General features: G+C 35.4%; 2 protein-coding genes across 2 annotated transcripts in view; both read left to right on the top strand.

Annotated features, from left to right (window-relative positions):
• Nucleotides 1–2741: 2741 nt before the first annotated feature.
• Nucleotides 2742–7332, top strand: bc10 (BLCAP apoptosis inducing factor bc10). Its single transcript, XM_087357878.1, has one exon. It carries the CDS (start codon nucleotides 2978–2980, stop codon nucleotides 3218–3220), a length of 243 nt encoding a protein of 80 aa, XP_087214004.1. The 5' UTR covers nucleotides 2742–2977; the 3' UTR covers nucleotides 3221–7332.
• A 1380-nt stretch (nucleotides 7333–8712) lies between these two features.
• The window catches only part of LOC110839057 (M-phase inducer phosphatase), an 84499-nt gene continuing 78798 nt past the window's right edge, over nucleotides 8713–14413 (top strand). The window contains exons 1-2 of the mRNA XM_087357285.1: nucleotides 8713–9038; nucleotides 10933–11262. Coding sequence (XP_087213411.1) covers nucleotides 11049–11262 — 214 coding nt within the window. The 5' untranslated portion in view covers nucleotides 8713–9038; nucleotides 10933–11048. The remainder of the gene's footprint in view (nucleotides 9039–10932; nucleotides 11263–14413) is intronic.

Below are 14413 nucleotides of genomic sequence, written 5' to 3'. Positions count from 1 at the left end.
TGTGTATAAAGTCTTAAGAATATTTCTACCAGCATTAAAGAAAATACCAGGGCGATGCTGGAGACATATGAAGTGCGTATTACGCAGGCGCCAGTTGTAAATCATATGGTAATGTGTAGGCCTATAAATTTTACAAAGTCATCTTTCAGGACATGTGTGTATCGGTATTGTGACGCCATTCCCTTATCTGAAATACGCTTTGTTAGCATTCTAAACGAGAACAGGAAGATGTTACGGATTACAATGAACTAGATACAAGTTTCAACACGCGACATCTTTGCACAACGAAGTCATTTTATGTAGCGGAAGTCACATCGTCTGTCCCAGAAACTTCTGGTCTTATGTGGATAAAATTTTGCTTTGGAAGGCTGAACTGAAGGTTGTATAATTAATTAAATTTTGTTCCTATCCTTTCAATAATGCCCCTTGATCCTTCCCGTTTTTAATGTGATTCCTGCTTTTACTTAAAGATCAGGTCGAACTTGGTGGTTTCTTGAAAAACGGCCTATTTGTATGTGATGTAATTATATACTCTTAGATCACATTAGTACGTGGAACTTCAGTTTAAAGCGTTCTTCGATATGGTGAATGTTTCGAAATAAACTGAAAAATCTTTTCTGAATCTCGTATGAGGTTTAACCTCTTCAGGTAGTAGATTAAGCGAAGTTCCACGTAAAGAATTATAAAGATTTGTTCTTTTAAGATTTGTCCCAAATTAACGGCTGCCCCGATTAACCGATGGCCCAATTAACAGGAATCGACTGTATTTAACTTTTTAATACATATATATTTCCGTATTGTATTAATTGTTTATTTAACGACACTTAGTCAGCCATATAGGTCGTATAGCATCGAATACTAGCAGTACGGAAGGAAGCAGTCGTGAGATTAAAGAAGGAGAGAATGAATTAAGAACATAATCATCCACACGAATTTGTTATGACACGTGGGAAGCAAAGATTACAAAATCCTCATTGTATTATCTCATTGTCATATTGAAGTTCGAACCGGTGTTATCTAACTTATAGAACGAGAGAGAAATATTTCTGGATTAGATCTGTCGTGCTTCCTGACAGTGGAAAATTTCTCTCCATATTTAGAAATTTTCGTAATTCAATTAAAACTTCAGAAACGCAACGCTACTATGACGTACTCATGTGTTAAACTTAATAAAACTATAGGTTATTGCAGGGTTAGAAATTTTACTTACCCAGACATTTTACATATAATTTCTAAAATAGTATTAAAATATATATTAAAATTGTCCGTCAATCACAATAAAGTAATATAAGATAATTAGATGGTTAAAATATTATCCTTTGTTCCGCATCGAGTACTCGATTTACATATGGAACATTTTCGACATGTTTCGGCTTTCATAGAGCCGTCACCAGGTGTATGTTATAAACTCTTAATTCAATTACTAATTTTTAATTTTCGTATCATTTCTTCAATTTTTCACATTGTATCAACATTTGTTGTTGTGTTATATAACATTGATACAATCGTATTGTCGGAGTGATGTTAATGCTGCGTATATTGGTCTGTGAATTAAAGGATTCAAACTAAACTAAAATATCTTATATAATTTCTGGTTGAAAAACATTTACTTTGTAATAAAAAGAAACGCAGTCTTAAAAATTGCTACAGTAGCATGTATAGAAAACTCATAATAACAAATAAATTATTGAAGAAATGTGTTCACTTAGAAATAAAGACGCACTTAATAATTTTCGTTCTGTTCTTCTAAGTTAGTTGTTGATTAAGAACTGTAACAACATAAAAATCTAATAGGCGTAATATCAAACACGTGAAAATTAAGGATAAACTAGCAGAGTGAAAATAAACAAAAGTAATATGTTCTTTCCATAACCCGGTATTGTGAACGAATGAAGAAAATATGTCTATTCTGGCATCACTGAACAATGAACTAATGTGGAAAACGGTAAGTTGAGTGAAGCCTGTAATCCAGCATGTAATATAAATTAAAAAAATCCCTTTATTACTCATTGGACTGTGATTGTGTTATTCTGATCCGGGGTCACCATGCCCCCCCCCCCCCAACCTGAAAGTGGTGATCAGCGTTCCGACACTCTTTTGTGACAACAGAAAAGAGGGCATTAAAATAATGGATAACTCTTGGAAAACCCAGATCGTCAATTTTCAAACGTGAATTAACACATTGGGAATATAAACTGGGGTAAAAACATTAAGTTGTCTTTTGCAGAAATTGTTACTGTTTTACTTTTGTTACTGTCAACCTTGTTCGAAGAGAAGATGTGCTTCAGAAGTGTAGAATTCAACCGAGTAAGCTATGAACGTAAGCACGAAAGATTCTTGACATTGCGAAGGTTTCCATGACGTAGGGCAAAATATGTACTAATATCTCTTTCTCTCTCTGTCTCTTGGTGTTGTTGCCTGGGTTTCAAGAATTTTACTGTGTAGCCTAATTTTGTATAATCTTGTTTATTTCATATTTTTTTAGGTTAGATGTTGCTGAAAACCTTCAATCTGTTATTTTCTTGGACAAACATATGTAGTATTACCACACAGAATAGCTGTGAATAATTTTTTCACCTTTTGAAGCCAAAGCTCGTCTGAATAATATTAAAGAATCAGTCCTTGCCGCAAGAAAAATACAAGACATTATTACAAAGATCAAATAGCTGCTAAAGGAAATACACACGAACGCATAGATACAAAATGAAGAGTTATTGCTGTGTCGTCGTGCCATCTATTGTTTAAATTTTAAAATTCAAGATGGTGATTCCCATGGAGGTAGCAAATACAGAGAATGAGTAATCATTATAGTGGTAGTTATCTATGTTGGATGTGTTTAAGTGTCAGCTGATGTTCACACAGTTTATATAATATAGGTTAGCATGGTGGTGAGGAAATATATCTGGTCTGACTTAATTGAAGTTGATATGTGTGTTGTCACGAAAGTATGCTGATAAAGGTCGTCTAGAATTGCAAGATGTATTGTCTACAGTGGCTTATACCAGTATTACTGATACCAAAGCCAGTGAATCCTGCCTTACTTCACACACATGTAATGTTTATGGTCCTGTACCTTATAGGATTCTTTCTGGAAAGAAAACCTTGTACTATATGCAGTTTGGTGTTCCTTGCTGCGGTTTTCCTGATATGCTACAGTGGAGTCGGGAACTGTTTACTATGGAGCAGCAATTGTGATACGGTGAGGTGTGAAAATGGATGAGCCTGGGTATCAAAAACTGCCATGTAGCAACCACATTCGTTTACGTATTTAATATATTCCTTCATAATGTATAACGAAAAGTGATTTTTCAAATTTAAATACATTTTGAAACTTAAATATTGGTTGGGTCTCTTGTATTATCTTTTCACCATGAATATTAGTTACATAAATAATAGCAGAATGCCTACAAGAGTGAAGAAATTGGATATTTTAGTTATCCTCTAAGCCTGTGATGAACCAGAAGATTGAAGTCAGTGATTGTTATTTATTGAAAAATTTTCTGTTTTATGTGTGAGTTATTTATCTTGAAAGTCTGTCCTTTCATATTTGAAATCAACTTTTATAAGTGTAAACACATCCAGGACACAAAGAAGATACACATTTTGTTCCACTGTTATTGAATATTTTTTATGTATGTAGGTTTTATGGAAAATGGTGTCATTTATCTACTGTGACAATGACTCATCAGGAAATATGTACTGTACATTCTGACATGGAAATAAATCTATTAACAATGTCAAGAACACAATCTTCCATAAAAGTATCTTGTGATTCTCCTCCCTTTTTTGGAGGTGTAAACCTACAGATGTGTAGCTTGAATACTAGATTAGTTTAATTAGGTTTTGTTTTTGTTGGTATTAATGCCATTTTGTTGCTTAAATGTGATGACACACTTAAGGTCAACTGTTTGTGTTGAAGACTGCCAATGTAGCTGCTTTTGTGACCAGAAATTGTGTACCTTTGTTTGAATTATTTTGTATTATGTGTAAAGCATCGCCCTATTTTAAAAATGATATGATAGATACTGAATGTTTATATTTTGTTCCCTTCTGAATACTTGAAAAGTTCTTCAAACATATTTTGTGTGCATGTCATAGTAACAGTCTTGCTGGTTTTGTATCACTTACATTTATAATCATATCAGAAGTATCACTTAAATAAAAAGACAGATTTAATATTATAGATGTTGGCAGTTTGATAAATTGTCTGTGTGCGGTCAAGGCATACAAATTTTCCATTTGAAAATGCAGGAAAGAATGCTGTTACGAAATTTGGTATTGCTCTGTATCATCACCAAACAGTGTGGTTTTTAATCTGGGCTCCAAAATTACAGTTGACTGCACGTCATCAGTGAGTCAATTGAGACTGGTGGCAAATATAAAAATGTGGGATTTGAAGTTCTCATGGTGGTTAAAATGTCATTTGAGGTCTTTTCATTGTGAAACCATGTGTTAACCACCTGCAAAACCATGTTGTGGCTTCAGAAAGCTACAATCAGTGAGTGTAAAAACATTTGTAACAACTTTGGGTGGATTTTATTAAGTGACTACTGGATTTAAATTATATTACTCGAACACTAGTAACTTGTACAAAAATTTCTCATTTGGCTAAAAACTGATTATCTGGAAAGAAACTTGCTTGCCATGAAGTTCCTAATATTACAGTTTACAGGTTGTTTATAATTGCTTGCATTCTTGGATGTGATTGTAACTTTGATAGCAGTAAACTCATTTTAGTCTACTTAATCAGTGTGTGACTGTCTCAGATTCAACATATCTTAAGAAAATAAACAAAAGCAATATTTCACATAATCTGATCCACATTTAGCAGAAATATCATCAAATACATTTCTACTTACAACACATGTAACTTTAAGATACATGAAGTCCAAGCAGTTTTCTGTTTCTGTCATAGGTTTTCTGCTGAAGTGGCTGAAATTTGGATACTGACTAATGAGGTACAGCCAATTGTAACTGGGTCTACTAAGTATTATTTCATAAATAAATAAAACATAAAATCGCTGTTCCCAGGAAGGTTATTCATGTGCTGTGTTATAGTGATTGACACGTGATTTCTGAAGAATCCAACAGTTTGCCAATTTAACATTGCCTTCTTTTTAGATGCTCATTTTCAGATACGAGTAATCTGATAACACAGACAGATGACTTCATTCATGTAAATCTTGTTTACTGTATAAGAATCTTGCATATGAACAAATTACATGCTAGATTGTGTTTTACAACTTCACTGAATTTTGTAGAAAGTTAAATTCCAGAGATAGAAGCGCTCCTGACGTGAATATCCAGTTAATTTTGGAACTGTTGAACAATTCATCAGTGGAACAATTTTTGGATTCCTGTTACACACCAAAAGCCATCTTTTGAAATTGTTCATTGAATTGCCAGTTACAACATTTTTGGAATTCCCCAGTTACATATCAGTGTGTTAGAAATGTGTTAGAAGTAGGTCAGTTGATACAACTCTTCAGAAGGAAGATAACAGAGAACATTTAATATGTAAAGTGTCTGTTTTCTATATATTTGTTTAAATTTTTTTTTGTTTTTGTTTTCCGATAGTGTGATATGAAGGGAAATCCATGTTGTGATTTGTGACAGCTAAACTAAAATGCACTTTAGTAGGTCAAGTTTTCTGTATTTCCCAGTTAACAAAGTCTCTGACAATCAGAAGGATTGTAAGAAGGCCTATGTCAAGAAAGTAACTGAGGCTTAAATTTCTAACAGTTCTTATTGTGGAATAAGCAAAACTTTTAACAAAGATATTTTGTTAGCATGTTGGCATTGTAATATATTTGAATTTTATAATAGATCTTTGTCTTTATTACAATCTGATGTTTCTTGATTGTGTAAAAGTATATGCTTGAGAAGAAAGTGTGTTACTATACGTACGTAATGTAAGTGCCAGAACGTGACATAAAATTTTAACAGCTGATGTAATTTTTTATACCATTATTTTTTATTTTTTTTTATTTGTAGTGTTCTGTCTGACGACAGGTCCATATATCATGAACAGGATCCTTCCAACCTCCTCAGGTTGTCAGGGACCTGCTCATACATATATACATTCTTGGCAGAGATGATCAGAAGTGGTTTGCCATTGCCTTCTTCTGTGTGTGAGTGGAGTAATTGTTGGGATGCCACGGAGAAACCGGGGAAGCCCCCGGAGGAAAACTCCGTGATGCCTAGACCACGGCCTTGCCCAACACAAGTTATAAATTCGGGCACCACCGGGAATTGAACCCGGGACCCCAGGCTTACAAGGCTAGTGTTCTGACCGCTAGACCACCGTGGCGAAAATACCATTATATGAAATTTATTTGTAATTTTACTGACTGTGGCATATGTCATCTTTGATATACAGAAATTGATGTAAGTGACACATTTTCTTTTTCTTATTGTTATACCACAGGCCGACTACACGTTTACAGTGCATTTTTACAGATGAAGTAAGTCTCACCAACATTTTCTATATGTATTCCTTGCAATGCATACTTCACAAAAAGAGCATAAAATTAAAAGATTAGGAAGCTGTGACCATTATTCTGTTAATCTGAAAATTTCACTTACAGAATTACTGAATGGAATTTAATGAACTTAAGTTTTTAGTGTCCACACCAAAAGTTGTCAGGAAAATTCATTTTTGGTACATGTCAGTCCAGCATAACTACTCATATTCAAGTCAAATTTCTTTTTTCAAAAAACTATTTGTTATAGAAAAATGTAATAAATAGTGTACAATATAGATTTCATTAAATATATTCATATTTTAAACATCTTAATCATCTTAATATTATAAATATTTAACTAAATGCAGTGGAAGATATTATGACTTCATGCTCTGTGATGGTATGGTGTCAGCAGTGAATGAATGTGAACTCTATGGAGTATGTAATATAGTAAAGAATGTTTGTAGAAAGCAAGTCTATTCAATAGATTGCATCTTTCAATCCCTGTAAGTCTCTTTTTTGTGCATCATGACTGTTTGTGTTTGTTTGTAATAACTTCTCTGTACTACAAAAGCAAACTAAGTTGTGTCACAGTCTCGCCTGAAGCCGCTCGCCATCTTTGTATTGTGTTGTATGTTGTGCTCAGGGCATTACATATTATTCTGACATTTATATTGGAGTACATATCATTTCACCAAACACTGCACTCAGGTTAGCAATCCTGTTTTAGATTTTGTAGGTGCCAGGTTCAGATACTAGCCGAGGCTGCCAATCCTGTCGGCGTGTGCCAAGTTTATCTTATGAGTTTTAACATTACTAAATATGAGTTGTAGAAAAAATGTCATTAAATAAAGGCTCAATCATTTGATTTTGTCCTTGTGTTTTTTTGTTGTTGTTTTGCCTTGCTTATTAATCATACTGAATGTTTGTTTTGATTGGCATTGTTCTAAATCGATTACTACTTATTCAGTTTTGTCTGTACTTAACACCACACCATGATGATATATGGGAGACTGGAATTAATGCTTCCCTGTATTCTAAATGTTGACCCTGGATGGAGATGAGTGGTTAGCTTCACACAGTGGCTTATTGCTTCATATTGATGCTAAATTACATTTGTAGTTGGTATAGTATTACAGATCAACTAATAGGTACTGCATCTTTTCTCTGATGGTTATCACAAAATCAGCAGGTTAGGTTATGGTTGTATATATTTAACTGCTTTGGGGCATGATAATAAACCTACAGATTCCATAAAAGGCAGGGAATTTCTTAACTGGCTGAGTGTTACTAGCTTCTGAAAAGGAACCATCCTCCTTAGAATTAGTTAGGTCTTTATGGTGCAAGACTGGAACTATATGGAGGTTAAAGCAATACAGTCAAGAAAAGTGTTACATTATTTTTAATTTGCGTTACTGTTGAAATTTGCCTAAACGTCGGTTCTGTGAGACACTTCCCAACTAGTACTGCTTCAAATCAATGTGCTGAGCATCTAAGTGTATCAACATCCATATTTAAGGTTGGTGACTGTCACACAGCCAACTGAATTTTGTTGATATCCTCACATCCTACTTTATGACTTCACACAGCAGAGTTTGTATAGACAACCTGATAGTCACTCAGCTAGTCAAGGAATTATATGCCTCTTATGGAACCTGAAGGTTTGTTGATGTTTTATAATCACAATTTTATGGTTCTACAGCTAGGTATTTTTACATAATCGAAAGGTTACATAAGTTGTTCTCATTACCAAAATTGACAGATATTTGGCAAAGACTTGAACAGAAAAAATATGGTTAATTTTCAAAACGTTATTAATGTTAAGAACCGGCCGATCTAGATGCATGTGAATATAGATTTCAGGTGCTTTATCGAGACGCTTGAATTCGCTTGTTTCATTACAGGAGAGATATACTGACTCCATCTAGTAGACACTTTCTACTGTATGTGATACATGATGCGCGTGTAGCGACTCTGGCGGTAGTTCTGTAAATATATGAACGAAGAGCGAAACCTTGATACCAACAACGAATATATTCTGGAGCTTTCTTTCTTTGGATATATGAACGTTTTGAATTAATCTGTAATTAATTTCTCATATATTTCAGGTAATCGTACAGTGTAATAAAACCTGAACGGGTAGAGTGACGTATTTATATGCCTTTGAAGTAATTCCTGATTAAGAATAATTTAAAACTGGGCGACTACGGTGGCCACCCTGTAAAACTAAATGTCTTTGCTTGTGTCATAATGAACCATACCGAACAGGGTGGTGATAGTGGTAGCGCACGGTTTGTTTGTAGTCTTTAGAAGGAGGAAACCGGAAGGCGTGGATTGGGGTGTAGAAGAGTGAAGAGGACAGGTCTAGGTCGCCACGGTTGTCGGTTTTGTTAGGTTTACATGAGTGGAAACATTTGATTATGTGGTTTGAAGTGCATACATTTTTGTATTTTACAAATTAGCAGAACTCGGTGAACAGAAACCGGAGAAGTAGCAATGTTTATGCAAAGAGAAGAGCATTACCGATTTGACCTTCCAGCCATGTGATTTTTGAGGAAGTTGCATTTTAAGCTGGTATGTACAATTACATTTTTTAAAGTAAGGTTACCGCTTCAATACATTTCGTAGTTTCTTAAAATTGGTTACAGTAGAATGGTCATTTTGTGTGTGGGTTATTATTTGGTTTATTATTAACAGCAATTTTGTAGAAATAAGGTTTCGTATTTTGTTCATGTGCTCCATAGTTTGAAGAATGGCGCCATGATTTTCATATTTACTGTTAGAACCGGACATCAGCATTCCAATCATTTTTGTGAGATATTAGTATTATCAAAGAAGACTATACACAGGCAAATATAAATATACAAGGGTAGAGTTACTATATGTACAGGTTATGTTAAGGTGCACCACGGGGTAATATTTAGAATTGAAGTCACTTGTAGTAAAATATGCAAAGCTTCTGCAAATTTAGTGCATTTATAAAATATTTTTAGATAGGAAAGAACTGAACTTAATCCAAAACGTGCACTATTTAACTTAACCACAGACATATGAAACATTTCTGACTTTTCCAGTTCTTGTGACTTTTAAAATGAATCATGGACTCAAAAGCTTCTGCTTCTGTGTTAAAATAATGACTGGTGTTGGCATAAATAACTAAGAAAGTGGACCCAGTTCTGAAGTTTAACTAATGCTCTTTTTTAACATGGACAAAATTGTTATGTATTTATGTACTTCCTAAATCATGTAAGTTTGTGTTAAATATATTGTTTTATATGAGATTGGAAATTTTTGCTGTAGTGACAATTTAGATGTAAAGATGGTTGTCTTCGGGGTTGTTGTGCCATGTAGTCTGGTAGATTACTCATCTCCCTGATGATGTAGGACGCAGGGACCTCTGTAACGTCGGTAAACTTATACAAGAATTTGAAATTTGGAACTTAGACACATTAATATTTTATTCTGAAATTAATTTGGGGTGTAGTAAGGACAAATACACAGCTTCCTGTTCAAGAAATAAGAGGAAGTTGTTAGCATGGTTGAAGACTGGAATTTGTAAATTGAGAGGGGTGAGGTAGAGTAGAGTAGAGTAAAGTAGAGTTTATTTACATTCCATAGATCCTTCTTAGGACTCAACCAAAGGATGTAGAACATGTCATTTCATACAATGTACATAAATGTCAGATTCTGCAATACAAGTATGAAAAATAATTTTACAAATTAATATACATAAACCTCAGAATTTTAAATATAAATACAAAACTTGCTTTACATATACGTAGATTATGGATATAAAGCTTAAACATTTTCAGCAGAGATGAAATCATCTACAGAATAGAAGGAGTGAGTAATGAGGTAATCTTTCAATGCAGGATTGAATACCTTTATATCATAATTTAGACTTTTAATTGTTGGTGGACAAAGGAGGATGTCCTCTGTAGAGAGGATGGATGTTATACAATTACTTTTAAAATAATTGGAAATGAAGAAGTGGAAGTAATGATTTTTGAATAGTAATAGTAATTAATATTAATGAAGATGTAGCTTATAAGAGAATGATAAATTGTACTAATGTTGCTGATTTAAGAAATTCTTGAAAAATCTGTACAGTGACTTGCGGGATGAGGAAGTGGGGTGAAGGAGGAAGGAGGAAAGATAGTGTCAGCCTTTAACGCTTCAGACTTCCTGCATTCCTTGCAAGTCTCAAGATTACAGTCGCGTACTACACAGATTTAGTTGTAAATGGGAGAATAAAGTTAATAACAAAAACTGGAATTTTGGATGGGGGAAGTATTATAGAGCTCGGTGCAAAGCAGATGCAGTCTTTTATAAGAGAGAACTCAAATAAATTATTTAATTTGTATGCACAGTTCCTTCTGTGTCCTCAAGGGACATCCACCCACATAATGTTTGATAACTCAGTCTGTATTATCTTCATGTTAATAAGTCGTGTTTCTCTTTCTTGCAGGAAACCAACAACAGAAACAACATTTTTGGAAATTAAGTTTCTTCCTCGGAGGCTAAGCATTATCGTTTTCAATTTAATAATCCGTGCCGTCATACTCGTACAAAACAACAGTCACCATGTCCAACTTAACGCTTCCTGACCATATTCGTCTTCATTTAACTGCAGTGGACTCCCCTACTATCTTTCCTGGAATGCAGCCTGGAGCAGGTCTTTCGCCTGTTACAGACCTTACCCTGAATCTGAGTGGCACTTCACTCGGGTCAACACCAAGGAGAAGATTGTCACTTTCCAGCCTCGACAACACTCCTACTGCAACGAGAGTCAAAAGTGGTGAGTACATTTTAGTGTTTTTTTTCTTTTACCTCTTATTTAAATAGGAACCTGTTCTCCATGTCATGATAACATTTATATGAATATTATGTCATATTGGTGGTGTGTGGCATGCATGAGTGAGAATGGATGATAAAAATTAGTGGACGAAGATGGATGACGAGCAGATATTCAGATCAACAGATGAAGCTAAGATTTCAGTTTTTGGAGGTGGTAAAGTGTACAAATGTCGCCCTCGGTGGACTAGTGGTTAGCGTGTTCGCCACTTGACCCAAGGTTCGCGGGTTCAAACCCGACTGAGGTCGATGGATTTTTAAGGCTGATAGAAATCCGTAGCACAACTTCCTTCGGAGGGGAAGTAAAGCCGGCTGTCCCACGTCATAGATTTACGGCATATAAAAGAACCTTGCGAGCATGATACTAGATGTTTCATAAGCAAAATTCGGCAGCCATTTCTCACCCTAGTCTCTCCTGATTCACTACTAGATGGCTCTGGTAGTCAAATGAGGATTGAGTAGAAATTATGCAGAGGAAGTGGGCTGGTCACTCACCACTCAAATGCAAACTTAAAAGACAAAGAAACCTCCCACGTTGGAGGAGGCCAAGTCTCGACTTGGGACTGTTTCGCCATAGAAGAAGAAGAAGAAGAAGAAAATGTACAAATGTAAAGAAAGAAAAGGATAGGATTTTCAAGATTTCAGTCTATACAGTTTTGTCGGTAAAGGTTGACTTATATCTGTCTGCGTATGCGTGCATGTGCGCGTGCGCGCAGACATCTTTCCGTTTTCTTCATTATTACGAATATTGTGAAATTACACAGATGTCATTTCATAGGATGCCATCTACCTTCCTATGCCATAACTGTCTATCACTATTAATTATGAATATGGTGGCTATGTTAACTTCTGAGTTGGGTTGCATCGGCTTAGTATGGGATCTTAGAATCTTTTTTGGTCATTGAACTTTGAAAAATATGCTACACTTTTTATTGCAGCTTTTTAAAATTTGTTAAATGTGGGATCCATTCTGAGTGTTGTACTGTTTTATTTATTAATGGTAACTGATTAATAATTGTAACTGTGCAGGTGAAATTTGCATAAAAACATTTGATGGTCACTTGCATTGATTTTGTTAGGTCATGCCCATCTAACATCAGGTGACAGAAAGCTGTTCTGGTAGAAGTTGCATCGAGAACAGATTTCTCGACAGCCCTTGGTTTCTGTATTTAAAATGTTCTTGTGGTTGAAATGTTGTAAGACTAAACCTGACTGATAATTAGTTGTATGTGAAACAACAGATTATTCTTTTATTCTGCTTTGGTATTTAGATTTTGGTTTTCTGATGGGCGAGAGGTTTTTATTGGATTCGTATTGCCTGCGAGTGGGAGTAATTTGAGTCCCCTAGTCACTTGGACCACTGCTGGATCCATTGGACACACAAGACTTTTTTAAGGCTCATCAGAGTGCCTAGAGCCAGAACCAGAACCAGCACCAGCCGGAATGAGGCCCTCCCATTATCCGTTGACTCTAACCGTGCCCAGCCAATGCCGAGCATTGACAGTGTCATGTCCACATATCCTGCATTTGCTGTTGCCTCAATTAGGTGGGAGGATAATATTAAAATGGATGTTAAAAATTGGTTGTAAGGGTTTGGACTGGATTAAACAGGGATGCAGGAGCAGTTGCTGTGGTGAGCTGAACTTAAGTTTGGTGATGAGCTGAGCGACTGTAAGCTTTTCAAGAATTTTGCTGCCCAGAGTTTAAATTTGATGTTTTGGTATTTGGGATGTATATGAAGAGATTGCTTCACTGTCCATTCACAGCTGACTTTTAACATCAATGTTGGGTTTAAATAACGTTGTGTTTAATTTTCCAATTTTCCCTGTCGTATGTGTGCTTATTTCATCATGCGTGAACCAAGTTATATCTGACACTTACCTCGTTTGGTAGGACGTCTAGTTTCTGAAAAGTGTGTTGCATATACAGAGACCATGAAAATTCCCGGTGTACAGGTTATAATATTTATTTTTGATATATTCCGTTTTATAACCTTCATGCTGCTTAACTTTTAAGTATTGAATCACTCACTTTTGTTGTATTTTCAGCAAATCTTATACAATTAAATTGCATTTTAAATACGAAATATGTACAGGTAGCCCTCGATTTACGCCGGGGATGTGTTTCTGGACGAACCGGCGTAATCGGAATCGGCGTAAATTGGACCGGCGCAAATCGAAGGCTACCTGTATTTTCTTTAAAAAACGAGAGATTTCTTCAGGTAGTCATTTCTGTTACATTGTACACACAAATGTTTTGTCACGAAACTGTTCACATTGCTTGGTTTGGAAATATTAAAGGAATAGGCCTTTTGAGAATCCTAAATTGGAGGATAATATTAAAATGCATCTTAAAGATATAGTGTGTGAGGATTAATCAGGCTGAGTATACGGGTCTTCTGAGTATGATAATTAGCCTGGTTTCATGAAAGGCAGGGATAAATTCGTTCAACAACTTTTATTGAAGTCCCCCCACCCCCCAGTACCCTAATTTATTTGAAATTCGTTTATAATATTTTCGAATATGAAATATGCAGACTGACAGTCTCAACTTCCCATCATGCATTTGTTTATACAATTTGTGCATAAAAACAACATTTTCATTTCATTGTAAGAAATTTGAATCTTTGTCTTCAGTTTATTCTTTTTTTCTTTTGGAACTGCTGTTTGACTGCTCAATAACATTGTATTGTTTTCTTTCAAAACTGACGGCTTTCAGAACATGGGCAGGCTAACTTGGTTTGCTCTTGTAACCCTCCATTTCATTCTTCGCTGCAGTGGAAGGAGTTACAACTTTCCCTTCTAGAAGCCTGTATCACCTTCTTGTCTTCTGCACCTTGACAACCAGATAGAGGGCAAAGCTGGTGGGTTATAACGGTCTGCTCGCTGCAGGCTTGCTGCTAAGCGCAGGGTCGGTCAGTGACGTGTCTCCCTTGCCAGTCCGTTAATCCTTTAGAACCTTCGATCGAAATGAACCCAGAGCATTTGGCTTTTGGTTTGATAGTGATGATAATCATTGGAACTGAGCACGTGTTATTTTGTATGGAGACAGGGTAGAAGCGTGTCTGCAAATGGATTACAAACATGAGGAATTTT

The sequence above is a fragment of the Zootermopsis nevadensis genome, unplaced genomic scaffold, assembly GCF_977971745.1.
Source record: "Zootermopsis nevadensis isolate Lab colony 2312 unplaced genomic scaffold, Znev_1.0 Znev_ptg000028l, whole genome shotgun sequence".
Taxonomy (NCBI): Eukaryota; Metazoa; Arthropoda; class Insecta; order Blattodea; family Termopsidae; genus Zootermopsis; species Zootermopsis nevadensis.
This window is presented reverse-complemented; position numbering and strand designations above follow the sequence as displayed.